The 24,622-nt window shown below is 39.3% G+C and overlaps 1 protein-coding gene across 1 annotated transcript in view; it reads left to right on the forward strand.

The window, feature by feature from the left end:
• The first annotated feature begins 2,591 nt into the window (after positions 1-2,591).
• Positions 2,592-24,622, forward strand: part of MS3_00004436 (uncharacterized protein) — a 31,750-nt gene continuing 9,719 nt past the window's right edge. The window contains exons 1-7 of the mRNA XM_051212353.1: positions 2,592-2,874; positions 8,072-8,669; positions 10,317-10,720; positions 12,265-12,827; positions 17,929-18,546; positions 21,504-22,088; positions 22,334-22,986. Of these exons, the coding sequence (XP_051072531.1) occupies positions 2,820-2,874; positions 8,072-8,669; positions 10,317-10,720; positions 12,265-12,827; positions 17,929-18,546; positions 21,504-22,088; positions 22,334-22,986 (3,476 nt within the window). The 5' untranslated portion in view covers positions 2,592-2,819. The remainder of the gene's footprint in view (positions 2,875-8,071; positions 8,670-10,316; positions 10,721-12,264; positions 12,828-17,928; positions 18,547-21,503; positions 22,089-22,333; positions 22,987-24,622) is intronic.

Below are 24,622 nucleotides of genomic sequence, written 5' to 3' on the forward strand. Positions count from 1 at the left end.
ATACCAGATGCTTGATAATAGGAGACTTTAACGCACCTGATATTAGTTGGACTGATATGACCACAGAAGGATCTATAAACTCCTTTGATAGTAGGTTCCTGATAACAATAATGGAGCATGCATTAGTGCAGCATGTATCCAAACCCACACGTTTTGTTGTTAACCAAGGTTCTTCTCTGTTGGACTTGGTATTCACTCATGAGATTGACAATATTGTCGACCTAAATATTCTTCCACCGTTAGTGAATAGCGATCACGCTGTTTTGTCATTCGCGTTTAGAACTAGGGACATGTTATACGATCTGGTTACACCTCGCCCAAATGTATGGAAAGCTAAAATATCAGCCATTCAGGAATGCGCTGCTAAGACAGATTGGTTTGTAGATACTAGCTTATCAGTTGAAGAAGCATGGTCTGTATTTAAAGGTAAGTTTAGTCTAGTTACGTCCCCGTTCATACCATACCTGGTACCGCAAAGACCGAATAACCGTCCACCATGGATAACTAAAACTGTCAGGAAACTCTTTAGAAAAAGGAAGAATCACTGGAATATGTTCATCTCCACTGGCTTAGAACAATACAGATCCAGTTATTGTAAGATTAGAAATGCCTGTAAAGCGTTACTAGGCAAGACTAGACTATCATACGAAAAACAATTGGTTAGGAATTCTAGATATAATCTGAAACGGTTATTCTCGTATATAAAAAGGCGAATTCAAAGAAGCGATGAAATTCCATCACTTTTGATACAAGAAAATCCGTTAATCTTGGCAGAAAATGATGCCGAAAAGGCTGAAGCTTTATCGGAATATTTTAGTAAAGTATTTTCTATCGGTAATGAGGAACGACCAACGATTCATCGCGACCGTGACGGCTCGCTGATGGATCCTGTAGTCATTGAGAAAGGTACTGTTTTAAGGCTACTCCAGCGTCTCGAACCTGATAAGTCCAGTGGTCCTGATGATATTCATCCTAGGATTATGGGAGCCATATCTGATGTAATTGCTGAACCATTAGAGATACTGTTTGACATGTCTCTAAGGCAGTCCAGAGTGCCCAGAGTCTGGAAAGACGTTATAATAAGTCCGGTGTATAAGGCTGGGAGTAGGGATTTAGTTAGTAACTATAGGCCCGTTAGCTTAACTAGTGCAGTTGTAAAACTGATGGAGAAAATCATTCGGATACCTGTTATAAACTATGTTGAAGGGCATAATCTTTTCTCCGGGGCACAACATGGTTTTCGGAAGGGCCTATCTTGCTTGACAAATCTTGTCATTTCACGAGAAGATTGGGCTGCTGCAAAAGATCGGAATGCTCCTGTGGATGTGATCTTCATAGATCTAAGTAAGGCCTTCGATAAGGTCTTCCACTCTGGTCTTAAATTCAAACTGGAACGTTTTGGAATCCATTATACAGTTGTAGATTGGATTAATAACTTTCTCCATGACAGGAGACACAGGGTAAGGGTAAATGATGCTCTCTCCTCGTGGGTACCTGTAAAAAGTGGGGTTCCCCAAGGTACAATCCTAGGTCCTCTTCTCTTTTTACTTTATGTAAATGAATTGCCAACTGTAGCAAAATCATCCGTTCTACTCTTCGCTGATGACATAAAGATTTGAAAACCCATACACAGTAGGTTGGATAGAATGGTATTACAGGATGATCTTAGCTCATTGGTGGCATGGTTAGACAGGTGGTCGCTAGAAGTAAATCCCAATAAGAGTGTAGTGATGCAGTTAAACAACTCTGACGAATCGTATCACTATACACTACGTGGATTCGTGTTACCCAAAGTAAGGAACTATAAAAATTTAGGAATCATATTAAGCAACGATCTCAAAACCACTAGTTACTGTGAGGCTGCTGCTGCAAAAGGCTATAGGGTGTTATGGTCAATTCGTAGGTCTTTCCAGTATTTAGATGATGAAAGGTTTAGATTACTATACCCGATTTATGTGCAACCACATTTAGAATACGGTATTCAAGCAGCGTGTCCTTGTTTCAAGTACGAAGCAGATATGCCGGAAAGAGTCCAACGACGAGCTACTAAGATGGTACAAGGTCTATCTGGCCTATCTTATGAAGACAGACTGAGATACCTTAACTTATTTCCGTTATCTTACCGTAGAATACGGGGTGATCTAATATTGGCCTATCGTATACTGAACTATGACCTTGGTATTAACATGTCTTATCTTTTACTTCCGTCTAGAACCGATCATTTGAGAGGACATTCGAAGAAAGTTCAAAAACCGAGATCAAACCGTTTACGTCTGGAGTTCCGTTTCTCGCACCGAGTAGTGAATTACCGGAACTCTCTACCGGAACACGTAATATCAGCACCGTCTGTTAATATATTCAAAACGAGATTGGACCTCCACAGTATTACAAACTGCAAGGATTAATATAGGTCAATAGACTTCCTATCCTTATTACTGAAAACTGAAGACTGAATATATGCCGTTCATTGACAAGAGGCAGTTAGAACAACACAATACACTTGTGTTGGAATAAGTGATTTCATCTTCAAATTAGAAGTTGATGGAACAAGAAACCGTCTGATAGTTGAAGGAATTGTTTGTTTGTTTCAAGTGGGTTGTGAAGGTCGAAAATGCTTTCGGTTCTGGTGTTTGTGGACGGGATTTGTTTGTATTATCGGTTTGAGTCGTCAAGGCTCGTACAGTGATTGTCGCTTCGTACTGTTAACAGTTCAAAGAAGTTATATGTTGAGGTTGCTCTATTACATTTACCCCTTGGGTTGCGGAATCTCGGATCATAAATAATGGACGTCCGACTGTAGTGACTTCATCCTGTTATTTATGGATATTGACAACGATATCAACCAAGTTTTGCCAGCTGGAAAACTAGCTAGAGGTTAGTTAAAGTTAGCTTAATTTGTTCTTGTGACTGGTGTATGCTATTTACTACCAGGTATGACTTACTATAGCTCCGTAGTTTACCTTCAACAGCACGCTCCCTGGTAATACGTGAAATATATAGCTTATTGATGTTCCAAAGCATACCGATTGCCTTGAATAAAGTAGTATCAGCCTCAAAGTTTCGTTGGCCTGAATTCGACTGCGTAGATTCCGACTGGTTCTGTTAGCTGCTCTTGGGTCTAATTTTCACAGTCTAATCCCAATTCTGAATTTAAGCAACTTCCAGGAATAATTCAAGATAACAAAACTCTATGCTAAGCATTTGTCAAGTTCACTTCGAATGGGTTGTTTGTCGGGTCCTATTTTTTTTTACATCAAGTCATATATGGTGGAAGCTTTCAGTCTTCAGAGGTCAAGCGATCCTTACTAATTTTCAGTATTTGTACTACTGCAAAGTCCGGACTTCACTTTCAGTGTACCGACAGGTGCATATATTAAGCGTCCTGTTAGGGGGTTCGGTGAGACTTTAATTTATGGGTGATCTGTTAGCGACGCTAAAGTAACCCTGAGAACGTTCATCTACCTACTAGGGCCAAACAAGGGTTATAAACTAGTGCGAATCGGAATTAATATTTACGGTTGACGGTTAGGGTTAGAAATTAAACTCCGTGTTTTCACCACGAACTAACCACCTGAAGTGTCAAAACTCTATTTGGTCAAACGGGTAAGTGAATTTCGCGCCGAAATCCAAGAATTGTTATCCTAAACGTGTTTGGTTCTTCCATAAATTATAGTCTCTCCGGATGTCCTCTCAGATGGCCACCGGTCCTGGATATAAAGAGAAAACAAGATATGTTAATGCCGAAATCACCATTCTGTATGCTGTAAGCCGGTACTAAATCACGTCGTAGCCTGCGATAACGGAAATAGGTTGGGGCGTCTAGGTCTATCTTCATAAGGTCGGCCAGCGAAACTTTTCTTCATTCTGGTCACTCGCCATTTGACTCATTTTATCACACCCGCCTCATATCTGAAATAAGGACTCTGAGTCATATAGCAAATGGAGTCTTACAAATGCTGGGTATAAAATCCTGAGCGTGTCGACCGCTTCACTTACCTTGGAAGTCTCATCAGCTCTTGTGGTCTGGTGTGTGACGAAATCTCAGCACGGATACAGAAGGCTCGACCAGCTTTTACCAACTTGCGTCATTTATGGCGTAGGCGAGATATCCGTCTATCAACCAAAGGACGTGTTTACTGTGCAGCAATTCGTTCCGTCCTACTTTATGGCAGTGAAACATGGCCGGTATGAGTAGATAATATTCGTATGTTACTAGTATTTGATCATAGGTGTCTTCGAAATATTGCTCGTACATACTGACTGACTGATAATATCCTGAGAATTTATTTATGAACGACCTTTGAGCGATATTGCTTCATCCTTGAGGGGATTCAACCACTTACTACGATCGAAGTAGGATTATTAATTGATGTGAGTGATCGAGATCAGACGTTAGCGTCATAAGTCGGCACTGGGGATTTAATCATATAAATAATTGAATTTTGCCCCAATATCCAAGAGTCACAATATTAGGTCAGATTGATTCATCTATTAATTGTAGTCTCACCTCATATCCTGAACATTTATTTATCGGAATGATTTACGAAAAGGTAATGAGACGCTAAAGCCTTTGGCAGCGGGAACCTTATATTTATTCGTAGTTCAGTGTGCATTGTTAGTTAAAACGTCTAAATCTTTATCGTCCGTTGCTTCGGTTATTGCCATTCCACTTACTGCGTATTTGTATGAAACTTCACAGTTCGTTCTTTTCATCACCATTCTCTTTTGGTAGAACTGATTTTTAATCCCCGCTTATTCATTCATCTAGTGAATCCAGGCCTTCTTATAATATTATCCTATCAGACATACGATGTATGGGTCTCGAAATCTTAATTAAATCAGCAAAGAGTAAGACAGATCACTGCGACAATTGGTAAATCAGGCTTATGAAGTAGAACAGAAGATTAATTTAGAGATGGTCGTCCACTAGATTTGTGTTAACGCTCGCTTATGTATTGCCTTCGACGTGGATATGTATTTTAAGGTCTTCCAGTAATAGGGGTAATGCTATGTCGACCACTCGAAGGAGTAACTGAACCCCTACTTATTCAATGATGATTTTCCCCAGTCCAGTGAGTATCTTGTAAAGTTAATTGAAAAATATACATATCTTTCTAAGCTACCACGCCTTAAATCAGCACATTAATAAAGGAAGTCAACAAAATGAGGGTCTAGAGAGAAATTCTGTCAAGTCTGATGGGAAGCAAGACATGAGAATTATAGTTCAAATAAAATTAAGGAATGTAGATTATGAACTAATGCTAAACTCAGGGTTTATAGGAAAGCGAAGCAGAGCATGATCATACTACATTTACTGAATTTATTCTTTGTCACCCGTTTGCATCCATACGTTACGGTCACTGATCCGGTCCAAATTCGCTATGTTCATTTTATTACTTAGCTCAGACTAGGGTAATGCAAGGTATAAGACCTTATTATTATTTTATTATTTGCACACATAGATATTGGTACAAGGAGGCACCAAATACATATGCGCCACACAAATCTCATTTGATTTGTGTGAGAGCTGTGATACTGCCCGGGTGCCCAAACAGAAGAAGGTGGCTTTCTTAGGGGGCCACACCCGGAGCCTTCGACCTGAAGGTCTGATCCACAAGTCAGTGGAGCATCGTAAGGAGATGCAGTCCCATGGTAGTCGGTGACCAACGATTGGTTCATACGCCATTTGTCCACTCAGGATACTGTAGCCCATGTGCACTATTGGTTTGGAATTAAGGTTTTCCAACTCCCCTAGGTGGACTCTCCATGTCCACTGACCCGGTTAAAGCGCCGGACATTCGCTTTTCGTCCTCTTAATTTCGTAAACAACACCCCCGTCACGAGAAGGTAATGAGTAGGACTTCCCTGGTAGAGGCTATATACGCGTGGCCATGTGAGAACATTTGGAGAGGGAGGGCGGACTCTCCTCACTCTCGACCGTACCAGGGCATTTGGGGGCAGGTTTAAGTCCTACCACCCAAAAAATCAAAGCATACTTTGATCTAATCTATGTCCCGCTAACAACTCAACTCAAAATAGGTGACTGCGTTCACCATCTTTATTCTCATGTTCAGAAACACATTGGAGTGAATGCTCAACCTACACATTCACGACCATATTTGTGACCTACTTGATGTTTCGCGGCTTCCTGTTCTCTAGCTTCGGTTAGGTTCCAAATTATTGAAGTTAGTATCTTAAACATTAGTTCAACTTATCCTTATGTGGTCATTACAAGCCAATTCCTGTACTTTTTAAACTATCACTGTTAGCTTTTATAGCAAGTCGTATAGAATTATTATGACTGCCAAGTCTCAGTTATTACCAGCCGATTCTAATGATATTTCTAAATCACTCTCTAAAAACCTCCGAAGTTATTCCGTCAAGTCCTTCTGCTCTCTCTCTCGCTTTATGTCATACTCCTTAAAGCTTAAGCTCCAGTGGCTTCAGGTTAATATTTTCAGGGTGCTAAGTAATGAAGAACTGTAGATTAACTACATACCAGTTAAACTACTCCTTAATCGCCTAATCTGAAAGTGAATTCTAACATCGTCTTTTAACACGATGGCTACCAATATCTTGGCGCTTACCTTTTTTTGAGTCTGAGTATCTGCCTATTGCCTATACTTTTTTCATCCATTTCACTTTCATCATCCACCACTTCTAATCACTACCCACACTTTTTAAAGTCTAGATTTAGGTTTCTTTCGCTCGTTGTGTTCTGAACACTCCGAGATGTTCTTCCGAACATCTTTTAGTCAAGCAGTAACCTCAAGAACCGACCGGTCTTTCCTAAGCTTCTGGCTAAGGTTGTCAAAAAACATCGCCTATTTATGATTAACTTAGATTGGGCTTTTTTGGTATAAACATTTTTTGCATCAAACTAATTGTTGCAACTAACGTTACCACAAACACCAAGCTGAGCTAGACTCGGCTTTAAGATCAAAATCCTTTTGTGTTCACTAAGGCTCTGATAAACGCTTGATTGCATTACATCATGGTCGGAATCCTAACTTATCCCTCAGTCAGACCAAGTCTTCTGTTGGCTCTATCTATCAAAAGGAAAGTATACTGTGAAGCGTTGTGCTTGATGGTCTTACGATTTGTTGCAAACCAATTCGAGTTTTAAAAGAAACAATGCTGATCGATGGGTTATATTGTAGCATGACCGACTGATAGCTGGTCACAAGACTGAACCATTGACACGAGCTCAAAATTAATCATTAACAAATCAACACAACTCGGCAATAAAAATAGGGCTATTTCTTGCAAAGTGGTCTGGTTACAAGTGAAAACACTGGACATAATAAACATGGAGAACATCGTAGCATAGATGATCGGAAAATACGGGTTCCGTAGGCTAATTATGAGGAAGTGGAACTGACAACCACCCATTAAGCTTTATTCTTATCCTTCCTATATAGTAATATGCCCTGTATTGCTCTTCGGTACGGTTTCCATTAAGGGCTTGTCAGCTGGATGAACATGCCTTTGCTTGAACTCATTAAAATCTATTCATCCAAGGCTCTATCACTATCTGTGGTATATAAGCACTTCCGAGCATAATTTAGGGATTTATGTAGTTGTTGCTTGATAACTAAATAGTTACAGTTAAGGAATTCACGCCTTATTGTGAGTTATGAATACTGTCATTTGGGACGTAAGATAAATTGAAGTTAATTTGGTCACATTATGTTCATTACTCTACCCTTGTCTGTGAAGTATGTAATAAAGGAAATTGTTATACATTCATTTTCCACTTCCTACTTATATTGGTAAGCATGGATCTTAGTGGAATAGTTCGCACGCGTTTTGCGAAATGCTCTAATTTGTAAATGAATTGTACATTTAGGGTTTGGTTATAAAACTAAACAGTTACCAAACGTAATAACAGTTTACCTTAAGAACCAGTTATATATATATATCCCTTTTTACGTCTGGTGCATTTCTCATTAGTAGTTATCGGAGTTTCTTTTTTGAATTATACTATCCATAAACAAATAATTTGATCATACTCATATCCTTACCATGTAGTTTTTTTAGTGGTTGCCTATTTTTATGAATTCCCCTCTAGAACCAGATCGTCCAACTCATATATGTACTTCCATTCTGCAAAACCCTTCTTCCAATTCATCCAAAACAGTACCATTTTTCCCACGTGTATTGCTTAGCGTTCAGCAACCTCTGTCTAGTCTGATAAATCAAACAATAATACAACCTACTGCTCTCACCACTGCATCTGGTGCCAATACGCCTCTACCACATGCTTCTAGTTTACATATGTCGGCTACATCAGTTTCATCTCCCATTAATTCTACCAATCAGTTCTTCCCTTTGATATTGGCTGCCGCATCTACATTGCCTCCGTCAACATCAAGTGCACCGACACCACTACAACTTCACTTGGGGAACTATTCAGGAAGCTCTAGTGTTACATCAGCATCAAGTCAAAGTATCTTTTTACACCCAAGTGTCACAACTACTGCATCTTGTTTGTCCGTACCGAATGTTTTAAACAGTCCATCACGGCTAGGTACATCTGGTGTTACGACAGCTTCCACCCCACTAGTTGCTTCGTTAATCAATAAAAACTGTTCCACATCGCCGTCAGTAGCTCCTGTTGTCATATCTCCACAGGCTCCAAACCACATACAACCAACACTTGCTTTAAGGTTTGCTCACTTCGTGACATTAATGCCTTTAATAAAATGTATTACTACATATTTTAAACATTTTTTTCAATATTAAAATTTTTTTCCAGTAGTTTTTGTCAAATACCACCAAAGCTGATAGTGTTTTACTGCTAAGAAGGTAAACGTTTTCTGTGTTAATGGGAATAGGGCTCATATTTTATAGCTATTTAAGACGTACCGGAGCTCAAATATCTTACACAGCTTTTTGTTGGCATACATTGTGTATTCAATGGCCTCAGTTTTTCATCTTTTGTATTGTTATCATAATTATTTTGGTGGTAGTATGTTAATATGTAATATGTCTTGGATGTAGATTTTGTTTCTATGAAGGTCGGGGTAGACCAGTTAACTGTATCTAAAATTTCTGATGTTAGATGACTAGGCAATCAGTTGCAAACCTACCTTTCATTCAGGGAATCTTTTACAAGATGCCTCTTCGATTCTAATGGCGTTGCTTCCCTCCATGGGTTTCAGACCCTTACCATAGTGAGACACTAAGTTCTTTGAGTTGCGACAGACTTCGACATTGTATAATCTACAGTGTTGAACAAGCCACAGTTTAGTCACAGGTCTGAGTGGCTGGACATCATAATGCATTATGTTTAGTGTTAGCTGGTTGGAGATGTTAGGGGCGGCCAAACCAAAACGTGGCATCAGTGCTTGAAGACACTAACTTGTAGTCTGAGCCATGTTGGTAGATGCAGACTACTTGGTTGGGGTCCGCGTGACTTTCGTAACCAATGGTTGGAGACTCTTGGTGACATGGCTCAGAATCGATCACAATGGCGTCGGTGTATACACTCCCTGTCTTCCCTTAAACTAAGAGATTAAAATCACTTCATATCTTTCCTTCTACGAACCAATTCTTTCTTCTTGTACTATATCTCTATATGCAATCTTTCTCCTACATATTACTACCTTTGACCTAACCACTGCTATGAATCCGGTGTTCATCTTGTTGTGCTGATGCGGTATGGCAACCTAGACCGATGCACATATGTGCCTGGTCCTACGTTGTAGCTGACTGACTGACTGAGATGTTCTTTCTAAAGCTGTAATCAATACTCATTTTCCAAACCTCTGGAAAATCTAATACTTCGAGTATCCTAACAATCTTTTTCAGACTTATGGCTAATGTTACCTTTACTAAATTATCCAGAATAGGCAAGTGTATTATGGGACAATAAATACTGTTTGATTATGTTTATTTGTTCATATGAAACTAGCTTTGGAACATCCTATAAAATGTTTGTCTGTGATCCATAACTGAGCTCAGCATTTCCATTGCATAAATTACGTGTCAAGTTTTAATAAACACTGAGTACCAGTTCATTACACTGATCACCTATCAAACAGTCTACTATTTTTAACCCTGCGCTTACTGAAAATTTTCAGCGAGTTGGGCTTAATTTAAAAAGAATCTGATAGACAGCTAGTCCGTAATTAAGTTGGGTATTTTACCCTTTATAACACTTTCAGTACAAATGCGAATTGCATTTATCTAGTATTCGACGCTTGTTTCCGTAAATGTATGCCCTTAGAGGTTTTCATTGTGAATTGCTTGATAGCTAGTTGGAAATATTGTAGCAGTTTTCATCTTTGTTTTCTGTTGCTTTCCTTTTATAGATTCGCAACCCATACGTCAACCCAATGTAGCGCTATGGTTACAACTGCAACAGTGAATTCAAGTGCCTGCCCACTAGTGTTTGAAACTCCTACAACAAATGTTACGTTGCCACTCCAGTCTCAAAGATCACATTGTGTAACTGCCATAAATTTCCCTGCGCCGACTTCTTCTGTATCTGGAAGTTTGCTCATGAGTTCTACTCTCTGCTCAACTCCACGCGTACTTATTCACAAACCTCAAAGCCTTTCAAACCCACCATCTTTGATAGAGAATCCAACAACTTCAATTACTACTGTATCCCCCAGTAAGATGAGTACATCTGATTCCAGTTTCACCAATTTATCGAATCCCGCTATCATTTTCCATGATCAAGTAAATACACAGTCTCCACAAACATCAAAAAGTAACTATATTTGTCTAGTATTTCCCTTAATTTCTACAGATTTCAATTTTTTCGGACTGCGTAACTTGACGATAATGTCTCTTAATATGGATTTAAATGTCTACAGGGTTTCAGATGCACCTTAATATGTGGATACCAAATAGCTTATCTGGGAACCATACTAATCACTAGTTGACAAATATGATCCAATCTTTTCTAGTTTAGAAAGTAAGATGAGTGAAGAAAGGAATTAATTACTCGTAAACCACAAACCTGTATATGATATCGTTTTTATGTAAAACTTAGGTTTCGGTAAACAAACTGTACAGAGCTTATTTTGTCTAAAAAAGGAAATGCCGTAAACTTTTGCCTTTGAATATGAAGCTTATGTAAACACTTCTAAAAATTCATTCATCAAGCACCTTGATTGTGATGAGTTATTATGTTACCCTGTTGCCCAAGTTGAAGTAAATGGGGTGGCGTTCGAATCTAGGAATTATTAACCGGAAGTTAAACGCACTGATCATAAAGCCACTTCTCCGTGAATGTAGTTCCGATTACTCACATGTTTTATCATCAAACAATATCAGTTGTCAAAGGTTGTTCGTCTGTCACACTCAACATTTTACAAAATTAATGTGAAAATTATCATTTAGATACCTGAAAAAAATCAAGAAATGTACTAGTGTTTTTTGTTATGTTCGTTAAGCTTGAATGCTACTACTGATTCGGCTTATTCGGAACGGAACGAAGGATCAGGATTCAGAGACTCGTTAGGCTATTCTGGTTCGTTGTCCCCGACTCAGCTAACTCGATCAAGAAGACTTCGTAAGGTGTAGAAAGTGTATTCTACAGGCAAACAGCAGATACTAAGTCAAGTCAGGTCAAGCACACAAATCAAGAGTATTTATACAAATATTTATAATCGATATTGTCATGGAAAATTTTTAAACATTAATCAATAAGTTCATAAATTGGCTGCTATTTAAACATTTAATCGATAAGTTCATCAATTGACTGCCATTCAAATATTTGAACATTTAATCGATAAGTTAATCGATTAGATGAAATTACAAAATATGAGTTTTGGGGATCTATCGTACCCAACATTTTTAAAGTAAAATTTGGAACTTCAATATTACCACCTTTTCAAGCAGAGGAGATACAATTTAGTAGTTAACCATCTTGGGCTCTACATTTTCGAACTGTCGTACCTTAGTCTGGAAATCCGGGTATTATATATCCATTTCTCACCCTAAGTATGGTTCGGAAAGCAAAAAAATTACTCATACTCTATTACTAAATTGAATTACAATTTTTGAGGTGGGTTCTATAAATGTTTTACTTGAAGTTACTGGTTGAAATATCTATCATTATCATCATGAATCCCATATTCTCCATCGGTTGTTATGAAAGTTAGTTGGATATATGACGGTTTTCAAAACATTCATTTGCTTTTCGGTGGTTAATATAAGAACATAGGTCCATAATTTGTGTTAAAAATATCAGAAAAGTGTGATAATATATAAGAATAATAAATTCTTATTTATACCTTTATCTTACAGCTAAATTGGTTAATTTTACCACACCGCTATCTGCTACTGTTCGTTTGATTACACCTCCATCTACGGTTTGCACGACTACTAAATCCACATGCACTGTATCCACTTCTGGAAATAGTGCTTTAGCTTTCCCGACATCCTTATCTCAGACTGTAGCACTTTCAACTCGGCCATCTATAGCAAATACAGGTAGTGTATGGTCAGGGTTGACAGTGAATCCTAATGTTTCGTTCATGTCTCCTTCCAGTGGTAATGTTGTTGCCATTCAGTCTTCACAATCCTTGATTGTTCAAGCTCAATCTGACTTACCTGTTCAGTCAACTATAGCAACTTCTTCATCTTTAAATCCAAGTTTGATGATGTCTCTTCGAAGTTTTTCTGGAAGTTCATCAAATACAGGTCCATCTTTACCCTTGAGTGCAGCTAATCATACAGTGCTGGCCTTCAACTTGGCAAATTCAAATGTTCATAGTACTCCTACAACATGTACAAGCGTTACAGGAATGCTTACAAATCCTGTCCGGCAAATAAATTCTTCCAGTCCTGCTTCTCCACTAATTGTTCGTGTAAGTGACCAATCATATTTTAGTTATCAAATAGAAATTCTCCATAGACTGGAGTTGAAAATATTGTATTACCTTTATATCTTCTCATTATATAACACTAGATTCTTAGACTGTGTCTTGTCAATTGCACATCAACCGAATTTTGTGATCAGTTTTTTTATTGTACCCAATATTACAACATGCGGTTGATTTTGTCGGGTGGTACTTTCGTGTAGTTACAACACAAGTTCTATGTAATCTATCTTTAGGTATATGATTTCTGAAGTTTGAACTAAGTTTTAGGTTCCCTTCTAGATGTATTTCTGTTTAAGATATATGTTAAGTTAGTCACTCTGTGGGAGGTCAGTCAGTCAGCTACAACGTAGGACCAGGCACATATGTGCATCGGTCTAGGTTGCCATACCGCATCAGCACAACAAGATGAACACCGGATTCACAGCAGTGGTTAGGTCAAAGGTAGTAATATGTAGGAGAAAGATTGCATATAGAGATATAGTACAAGAAGAAAGAATTGGTTCGTAGAAGGAAAGATATGAAGTGATTTTAATCTCTTAGTTTAAGGGAAGACAGGGAGTGTATACACCGACGCCATTGTGATCGATTCTGAGCCATGTCACCAAGAGTCTCCAACCATTGGTTACGAAAGTCACGCGGACCCCAACCAAGTAGTCTGCATCTACCAACATGGCTCAGACTACAAGTTAGTGTCTTCAAGCACTGATGCCACGTTTTGGTTTGGCCGCCCCTAACTTTCTTCCAACCATCTCCAATACCGGATAGCATTGCACGTCGTGGTAGTCGGTGTTCAGGCATACGTAACACGTGGCCCAACCATCTCAGTCGATGAAGATTCATAACCTCATCAACTGATTTACCATCATTCCCTAATACCCTGCGTTTAACCTCACTATTACTTACCCGGTGATCCCAGCAGATGCCAGCAATATTTCTGAGTCATCTGTGGTCAAATACTAATAGCTTACGAGTGTCTTCTACTCTTAATGGCCTTGTTTCGCTACCGTAAAGTAAAACAGAACGGACTGCCGCGCAGTATACCCGTCCTTTTATTGATAGACGGATATCTGGCCTTCGCCAAAGGTGACGCAAGTTGGCAAAAGCCAAGCGAGCTTTTCGAATCCGTGCCGAAATTTCGTCAGACACCAACCCATTAGGGCTGATCAGACTTCCAAGATAAGTGAAGTTGTCGACGCGTTCGACTACTTCACTCCCTATCCTTAGTTCAGGTGTTGACGCAGACCAGTTCTGAAGCATAAACTTGCATTTGGAGGGAGAGAAGCGCATTCCAAACATTCTGGCATTGTTGCTCAGTGCTACCAGAAGACTCTGCATTTTGTCAGCGTCTTCACCAAACAGGACTATGTCATCTGCGTATTCTAAATCGATAAGTGGACCTCCTGGATGGAGATCAATACCCGAGAACTCAGTCGGCGAGAAAGTTATTTCCATCAGTAGATCTATGATGAAGTTAAACAAAAATGGGGAAAGTGGACAGCCTTGACGGACACCACTTGAGGTTGCAAAAGTAGATGACAGTTCGCCATAAGCTCTGACTCGACTAGTAGTGTTCGAGTAAAGAGCCATCACAAGGTTTATGTACTTCTGTGGTACGCCTTTCAATGACAGACACTGCCACAGAATCTCGCGGTCTACCGAGTCAAATGCTGCTTTTAAGTCGAGAAAGACCACCATTGTCGGACGCCGATAAGTATGCCTGTGTTCTAAAATCTGACGAATGGTGAATATGTGGTCGATGCAGCCACGACCAGGTCTAAAGCCAGCTTGATTCTCTCGTGTTTGCAGTTCACGAGTCTTAGTTAGACGTCTGATAATTATCGAGGCTAGTATTTTAGATATTATATTAGTTAAACTAATCCCTCTGTGGTTGTCACAAGATGATTTTGACCCTTTCTTATATATTGGGACGATAAGTGATTGTGACCAGTTAGATGGGATAACGTCTAACTCCCAGATCCTAGCTAAAATATTAGTCAACCTAATCGCTAAAATTGGACCACCATCCTTAAAGACATCTGAAGCCAGTCCATCTGGACCAGCTGCCCTTCCTCGTTTCAGATTAACTATAGCCTTTTGAACTTCAGCTAGAGTTGGGGGACCTACTTCAATGTTCCATTCACACTGTCTGGGAATGGAGGGTAGTTGTAGAGTAGCTGAAGGCCAGTTGAACTGTTCTCTGAAATGTTCCGCCCATCGTTCTAAACGTCTGGACTGGGAGCAGATGAGAGTATCGTCTTTTTCCGATATAATCTCACTTACACTTGACTTATTAATTCCAGTTTCTTTTATTAGTCTGTAAAGCTGTCTTGTGTTCCCTATAGTCGCCGCCTTTTCCATCTCTTTTGCTTTCGTTGCCCACCACTGCTCACGGTCGTTTCTTAGACTTTTTCTTAACCTAGATCTGATTTGTTGTCGCTCTTCATCATGTTGAGAACCTGATGGGACAAGTTTGCGAGAATCCATCAGTGTGATAGACTTTGAAGAAATCCACTGGTTCTTTGAAACTCTGTGGTTTAAATCACTGATAGATGTCACTGCTGTTTCGACAGCTGTTTGTATGGCTTTCCAAGCAACAACTGGGTCAATCTCGTTTTCAGAACTACCTAATCGTGACCTCAGTTGTTCTTGGAACCTATTTTTGGTTTTCTCGTTACTCAACTCAGTTCTAATGGGTCTTTTTAATGTGACTTTTTTGCGCCCAGTGAGGCGCAAGCAGATGCGTGCCCGTATTAGGGCGTGGTCGGAGTCCAAGCAGGTACTCCAGAATGAGCGACAATCTTGTACCGACCCTCTCCAACGATGACCGATGGCAATATGGTCTATTTGAGTCCATCGTTGGTTTAGTGTAGGGGTCGCCATGTTAGACGATGTCTCTTATGCTTAAAATTTGTGTTTGCTAAAAATAAGCGATTGTCTGAGCACAGTTGCAGCAGACGGTCACCATTATCTGTTCGCTGTGCTGGAATGCTAAAATATCCACCTAAATGCCTTTCTGTTTGGTTTAAGCTACCTATCTGAGCATTAAAGTCACCCCCTACGAGTACTATGTCTGAGCGTTTAGCTTTCTGAATAAGTTCGGACAGCTTTCTGTAAAATTCATCTTTCACATCATCTGAGCTGCAGTCAGTGGGAGCGTAGGCAGAAACGACGAAAAGGCAACGACGTGTATCCCTATCCTTCCGAGTTCTTACGAAGCCGTTTAACCGAACAGCACATAGACGACTGTTGACGGGGATCCACTCTAGCAGTGCTTGTTCCGCCCTCATGCTTAGTGCTATGCCTACACCTGCCAGTCCACGAGAACTGGCCATCGGGTCACCAGATACACGTAGGGTGTATTTCGTTGGCTCTACGTTTTGCCGAGGTGAGGTCAAGTGAATGACCACACTGGAATCCTGTATGCGTGTTTCGGAGACACAGCATACATCAGTGGAAAGAGACTCTAGGGTTTTAGCCAAGGAAGCCTGCTGACCGATTTGACATAGAGTGCGTACATTGAAAGCTCCAATGTGTAGTTTGGAGCGAGGTTTCAGTAGACCTGGGACAGAGTTTTGAGCACTAGAATCGTTGGCTATGGTGACACTTGAGGAGGAAGCCGAAGGAGGAAGTTTAGGGTTGAAAGTCGATGTAGGAGGAATAATAGGAATTGAAGAGGAAGGTTGATTATGAATACAGTGGTCTCAAGTGCTGTTAGAGGTATGAGGGCGGTTATCACTTCCCGGTTGCCCACACCGTGGAAGGGTTCTTCTGGAGGTACCTGAAAAGGAAATTGGATTAGAGGTGGTCTCAGTGACCTGAGAGCGTGACCGCAGTGCCCAAGGGACAACTGCTTGAGGCCGGTCGCGCACGGCCTTTTCGTGGGAGGTTTTTGACGTGTTAGCTCCGTTCTTCAAAGGGCCTTACCGCCGGAGACGGAAATCCGTGAGGTAAGGTGATGTGTGCATTTTTAGGGTCGACCTTTTCTAACCCCACCCCTCCTTGTGGGAAGGCAGCATCGCTGTCATGCTGGTTGTCTGAAGGAAACACCTTACTGCTGCCACACCTCTGTACAGTCAGCAGTACGACTTCGCCTTCGGACCTTGGGTTTGTTGCTTTTAGTCTTACCTCTCTTCAACCGACCTGTCTGACATGGTAGGACCTTGATGAACGGTTGTTCCAGCCAGTATAGCTCGGTTGCTTCATCACGATAGGCAAGCCCGACCACCACGTCAAGGTAGCAACAACGGTCGGGAGGAGGTGCCAATCAGTGTTACATCTGATCGTACGAATTAATAGTGGTGCAAAAATAGATTCAATTAGTGGTTAAAAATGTGTCTTGTCAATTGATACCAACAAAAATAAAACCCGAGCTCGGCTTCCGTTTCCCATTTGACTTGAAATATTTCAAGAAAAGCAATCACATTTGTACGTATGTCTGTACACCGATTATCATGACGCACAATGCTGACTAGTGTTGGGGTGGGTTGGAGGAAAGTTAGAGGCGGCCAAACCAAAACGTGGAATCAGTGCTTAAAGTCACTAACTTCTGGTCTGAGCCATGTTGGTAGATGCAGACAACTTGGTTGGAGTCTGCTTGATTATCGTAACCAATGGTTAGAGACTGCGTAACATGGCTCAAAATCGATCACAATGGCGTAGGTGTATGCACTCTCTGTTTTCACTTAAACTATGGGATTATATCTTTCTACCAAATTATTCTTTCTTCCTACACTATATCCTAATATGCAATCTTTCTTTTATATATTACCACCATTGAATCAACTACTATGAATTTTGTGTTCAGCTTGTGCTAATGAGGTGTGGCAACTTGTACCGATGCATGTGTGTGTGCCTGGCCTTACGTTGTAGCTGACTGACTGATTATTTCCGTTACTATAACACTGGACGACCAATAGAATGTAAAAGTCCTCTGTGTTGAAACAGTATCATTACATTGGATGCTGTCAGAATATCGTTAGCATATAGCTACAAACTATGAAAGTTACGCACACACACACCTTCAATACTTTGTTAATTGTCGATGGTTTATACCTGATTAACTTTTAAATTTTTCTGTGACATATAGGCTAGTGGACCTTCAGCAGTTGGATATGTACCAAATACTAGTACGGTTATGGGTCCTACATCGCTTTTAAAACCATTCAACTTAAGCGGAAACACGGGATTATCTGCTACCTCGTCCAGCACATCTGTGGTACCGCATATTTTACCGGTCAATATTGCTCCAGCCAAATTAACTCCTTTACAACCATCGATATCTGCTTCAACTTCTTCAATATCTCATACCCGTTCAAATTTTTCTCAGAATAACTCTGTTTGCATTAGTTCTCATCGCCTCCCGACTTCATCTATTTTTTCTCAGCCCAGTCGAAAGAGAGCACGTAAGCAGCAACTCGCTTCATCTTTCTCATCTGTAATGATTACTCCAGTTTCGGTTGTCTCGTCGACTACATCAACTGCTGTCAGTATGAGTAGTCTAGTAAGTCCTTCCAGTTTAAATTCTGTAGTATCTGGATGTCGCAGCGTTTTACCATCAACACCTACCCTGGTTGCCATGGCTAAACCAACTATCCAACCACATCAGTTTGCACAACCTGTGTACAGTTGTCAAGTGACACATTCACCACAGATCTCAGGAAGTTCTACTAAATCAGGTCCTGTATCAGTGGATTCTGTTTATCGGGTAAGCTAGAAAGCTGTTAGATTTGTTTGAGTATTTCTAATAGTATTGCAATGAACGAAAATATGGTGGGGAAAACCAGTTTATTATTTTATGCTAAGTTACACAGTGCCTTTGTAAAATATGGAAATTACACATTAAATACATTATTTGCAAATTTCCATTGAGTTATCCTTTAAATACTCCATTCTTCCAATCCTGTTGTTATTCCGATTGCTCTCTGTTTTTGTTCCTCCTTTTTATTTCGATCTTTTGCTGGTAAGCATTCTACTTCCGATTCCTGCTGCGTATTACTTACGTTCGTTCGCATATTAGCTCACCCACAGTATGATGTTTGTAACAGTTGTTGACATTTCATAGCGGAGTGATTGCTTATTATGTAAAGTGTTTTATTGTTAATTATTAACTTTTAATTTGAAGTTCAGCTTCACATATTTTAATTTATACAACCAGTCGGCACCACCAACATTCATTTAGGTGTTTTAAAGGAAAGTTCACAAACCTGGACTCGATTACTGGGTTACGTCCATAAACACCCACTAAAATGGTTTTTCTATAGTTTATTAACTAATTTATTAGTAATATTTCTTGGTTAAGTGGTTTAGAGTTTTAGCCATTATTTTGAGACGGTTTTCGTATTGAATCAGCATCATTAGTACCTACTCACGACTCTGTCAACGACTGAATCCAAGACTGTTAGGTCTCATACCAAGCGCTGAGTTGAAATTCAGTCATTTAAGTTTCAAATCAAAATAGGATGTCATCGGAAAGTAACTATCTCACTTCCAACTCTGTTGAAGTTCATTGATCGCGGCTTCTCACCAGAATTTTAATCATCTACCCGTAATCAATGGGTGGGTGGGGTGTTAAGTATCATGGAGTGAAGTTAGTTGCGATCCAGTAGTTGCATTCATTGTCTACTAAATATTAAGTGCTATTCTTAAATCTCCATTCTTTGCTCTTGTTTCTTCCTTTTGAACCATAACCCCTCCATGTTTCGATATTTATTAATGTTAAATTTAAGTTCCCTCTTTTGCTTCTTATCTTGAAGCTTTCCTTCCCTGCTGTAACCTCATCCCATACACGTTCGTTTCAGGCCTTACCTTGATGACTACTAGCTAATTGATCAGCTGTTCTAACCCCGGTAGACATCTGGGATGGCTGACAGAGCTCTCAGGTCAGTTTACTAGTAGTATGTGAAATTTAAGTTGTAAACTTTCTAAAGGTAATATCTTATCATGATTGAGCTTCTCCGTAGCTGTACCCATCGCTAATTTTTTCACCGATTAAGTCACTTATCCATGTGTTTCTAAGCTTACCGAGATGTGCCATCCGAATTTAAAATAGCTAATCACAAATTTCTTGCTGTAGATATTCTGTTGTTCGTGGTTGTTCTGATTACTGACTAAATCTTGACTCAAACACTAACAGTTGTGATTTCTACGTGTTCACTTACATCGCTTAATGTATTGAACATCCAACAATAACTGATCTGCATACATCATGGTTAGATGTCTTAATTTGGAACATTGGTCGTAACTTATAGTTCCTGTAGATGAAGTTGTTAATTTATCGATATTATAAATTGTATACATTACACTGCACTACAGAAGTATCACACTACTATCAGCACCAGCAAAATTTTACAACAGAGTGTTGCTGAACCTAATGAAAGGTTCAGTAGACGTCCAACTTCGAGATCAACAGGCAGGATTCCATAATGATCGGTCGTGCATAGATCAAATCGCAACCCTACGGAATTCCTCACTATACATTGACTTCCTTGACTATGAGAAAGCGTTTGACAATTTAAGTAAGTAATACTTACACTAAATTATTGATTAATGAATGTCAACTACTTCCAGTTTGATGTATTCAGGTTTAACTAATGGCCAGATAAATAAACGAAATATAGCTTGTTGTGGTTTTTATTATTTTGATCAATTGGGAATTTGTGGTTGGTTTACGGTAAACTTTTCATTTGCTCTCTTACTGTTTGTTATGCCCCGATAGGCATAATGAATGGTAACTTTTGCGATCCATTTATGAACCGATACTATGCGTATACTTTTATCGTATAATTTTTAAATAACTAGACTGTTCATATTCTTGTCCCTCTTATTATGAGCCTTATTTTGACCTATGAACTATTATTATACGATTTACCATTCTTAAATTATGCCCTGTCTATGAATTACTACCTGCCACATTCACAGCCACATTTGGCCAAATCTTGTATAAATGTTGTTTCCTATTTTATTGTACGATGTGGTCTGTCTGGTTGGTATATAAACCGAGTATGCTTTAAATAAATGATTCATATCGCAGAGGCTGCGATTAGTGTCCTGAACTTAACTGGCTGGGCTAAGCGGAAATCAGAACCAATAAGGACTCTAGACTACTCGCACGGGTTTAACGCGTCATTGGTCCGATCGATAATTCACTACTCTCGAACTGGCGGTATTGTTACGTTATACATTAACAGGGCACACAGGCCACAAGTTATAACACTGTTCTTCCTTGCGCCGAGCATTATCAGTCTTCGTTCTATCATACCGTAACATATAAAGCGTAATGTCCGCAGTCATAACAAGTAGTACCAGTATTTTGATTAATCATGGTGACTGCTACCGACATTACGTTTATAGTTTTCAGGTAACCAAGTTAGGTGATTAATAAATTTATCCACATTCATTATTTAGTATGACAATTTAACTTGTCGAGTTGAATGTTTTTGAACTAGTCTACAGATTTATAGCTTATTGTTCATTTGAGGAAATTCAGACACATTTCTTTACGTTCTCCCGACAATATCCACTTCCCTCATTCAAATTCCTACTGATTTTTTACTTTTTGTAAACATCACATATTGGTCGAAGCGGTCACAACTATTTCCTATGATGTTTTCAATTGGTTTCTCTACAAACTAATCAGAAAGTTGTCCATTTATTTTTTTACAGAATACATCAGCAACCATTTCCGTCAGCTGTGCAACTAACGTCAGTCCATCCAACAGCGGACTTATGGGTATACGTTTAGTGTCGGTACGTTCTACCCCAACTACTTCTGTTCCCAATAACAGTTCTATTTTACTAAATACTACCTGTTTTCAGTCATCTACTGGGAGTCTTGGGACCCGTGGGAGTACAGGTGATAATTCAGTGATTATGGTCACATCTCCATCACAGATCGTATCTTCTGGTGGACACCTTCGTATAACCAATTCACATTGCTCACAGTCTTCGGATATTCATCAAACACAGGCCGCTGCGGTGTATGTTTTAACCACCTCTGTTTATCCGATTCTAAGCACTACTACTGTTACTTCGTCGAACTCTAGTTCAGGAAGTGAGTCAACATGTTCTGCTTCCAGTATCATCAGTCCAGTTGTAGTTTCTGGATCAACAAACGGTGTTCTTCAGGTACGATTTAGATCTCCACAACCAAATATTAGTCCTACTGTCATGGCTGAAAACCAAGAATCTAAAAGTTTGCAAGTTGTTAATCATAATATTCTTTCAACTAGCCTACATTCAATATCCGATGTAAGTTGAACTAAAACTCAGGTATTTTTAATGACCTAAAAGTTATGTGCGTGTTGGTACTTTAACAAAATAAATTTCAGAATATTATCAATATCCAAAGTTCTTTTGTATATTTGTTGTTTGCAAGAGTACAATAAGGTTTACAGGGACTGATATACCTGATAAAATAGAATGCTTTACAACATTGTACTTTCGTAAAACTTGTGTGGAATGAACCTACTAAATTTGTGAAATATCTTTTCTAGGTTTCTAAGTCAGTTTCCGAAGATTCAAAGTTTATTAATCCGACTAGTAAACCACTCCGATGTGCTTCTGAATCGAATCCTCTTTTACATCATCTAGTTTCATCCTTGAAACAATCTCAAAATGAATCAACGGCTGATGTTAGCCATATGAATAATACAGATCTGAAGAAGTCTGATTCAATTTCAACCCATTCTGAGTTATCTCTTTCAAATTCATGGTCACATAATAACATAGATGATTCAAAACAGATTAATGTTGGGAGCTACTTGAATTCAAATGAAAAACACACTTGCTTTTATCCTACTACCAGCAGAGATAATTCTGACCTTAACAATGACTTCACTGATTGTGATAGTAAAATTTTAAACGAAAAACAGTTGACCGTACCTATTCACAATATACCACGTAAGAAAATTAAAGGTGAACAGGAACCAAATGAATGTCAAAAGGCTGATGAGATTACCATTAAAAGTGATCTTCACAATAGCAATAAACTATCAAAAGCTGGTATATTATGGACTGTAGACTCTGTTGATGGTCGTGAATGGATACTTAATGGAAGACCTCCAAGGCCTTTAATCAATCCAAAGTGCGGATTGTCAAATAGTAGGTTGAGTGTTCCTTGTCGTTCTAAGAGCTCTCACTTTCTCAGGTGAGTTTTAATTGCTTCATATCCTATATTTTCGTGTTTTGATAATACTGTTATTTTTTATGTATAAGAGTTCCTCTCATAGATCGTCCACCAAAAATGTGTGTCGTGATAGACGATGTGGATTTTTAAATTCGTTTGATAATTGTATAAAAGTTCAAATGTTATATTCAAGTCACAAATTTCAATTTTCCTTCACTCCTTGAAGCTTCGGGAGCCATAAAATTCTATCAACTAATAATTATAACATTTTTATATCTTAACTCATAGGTGTTTTCGAAGCATTGCTCGTATATGCTGGGACCACCGAGTAAGTAATGTAGTTGTTGGGAAACAGGTACTAGGTAAAGATGGCAAATCAATTGACGAAGTAGTGAAACTTCATTGGTTGAGATGGCTGGGACACGTGTTACGTATACCCAACCACCGACTGCCCCGAGGTGCGATGTTTTATGGTGTAGGGGAGTGGGTTGGACGAAAGCTAGGGGTGGCCAGACCAAAACATGGCACAAATGCAGGAAGTCACTGACAAGTGGACTAAGCCACGTTGGTAGGTGTAGACTACCTGGTTGGGATTCGCGAGACGATAACAAGCGATGGTTAGAGACCTTGAATGGCATGGCTGAAAATCGTTTGCAGTGGTGCAGGTGCATCCACTCTTTGTGTTCTCCCAAATTCTAATCTTCCGAATTCTTCATATCGTGGATGCGCACTGCTGAGGAGTCCCATACTAGGACGAAACGGCCGTCCAGTGCTTCCAGGTTTCCAACGGTGGTCTAACATCAATTAATTCATGATCTCAACCAAAAACTTAACAATCTCCACAACCCCCATACTGCAGGTGCATCCACTCTTTGTGTTCTCCCAAATTCTAATCTTCCGAATTCTTCATATCCCTTTTTTTCTCTTTCTAGATTTATTTCACTGGATTATACTCCTTGAATAACATCTTCAAACCCTAATCTTTCCGATTACTGTTTATACTTTTACTACCTCTACCACTACGGGATTTGAATCGACAACTGCATCTCTGTGCTAATGTGGTATGGCAACTCGATCTAACGTACGTACGTAGGGGTCATAGATGTAAAAATATCGGTTGATGTTTGATGACTAAATCTTAATCAAATTCAAGAGTACAACTACACCCTTATTTTCTTTGATGATCATCTTTGAGTAAGTGGTCAGAATTTTTGAAGTTACTAGTCACTTAGTTAATTTTAAACCACATGGGACTTAGAATAATTGTCTATTGGTGCAAGGTATTACATTTCACATTAGGCTGATTGTCTTCAAAATTATTGCTCACATATAATGAAACCACCCAATGAGGAATACTTATGCCGAGTTTAGTGTAACCTAAAGTTGAAAGTTAACTAATAGGGATGTAATTGTTCATTGACTATTATGAGTAGGGCATTTATTTTTTATATTTAGTCATCACGTCATGTGCAGGCTTACATAGAAGGGGTGAATGAAAATTTAGTGGCGTTCAGAATGGCATAAATATGTCAGTTCATGAAGATTTACTCTACTTTCTTACGCTTATTACCCCTCGTGGGATATAAACCACAGACCGGGATTCACCTATCCAGTTGCTTCCAAGTGCTATTCATTCTTTTGATGTCCACTTCATTTC

Source organism: Schistosoma haematobium, chromosome ZW (genome assembly GCF_000699445.3).
Source record: "Schistosoma haematobium chromosome ZW, whole genome shotgun sequence".
Taxonomy (NCBI): domain Eukaryota; kingdom Metazoa; phylum Platyhelminthes; class Trematoda; order Strigeidida; family Schistosomatidae; genus Schistosoma; species Schistosoma haematobium.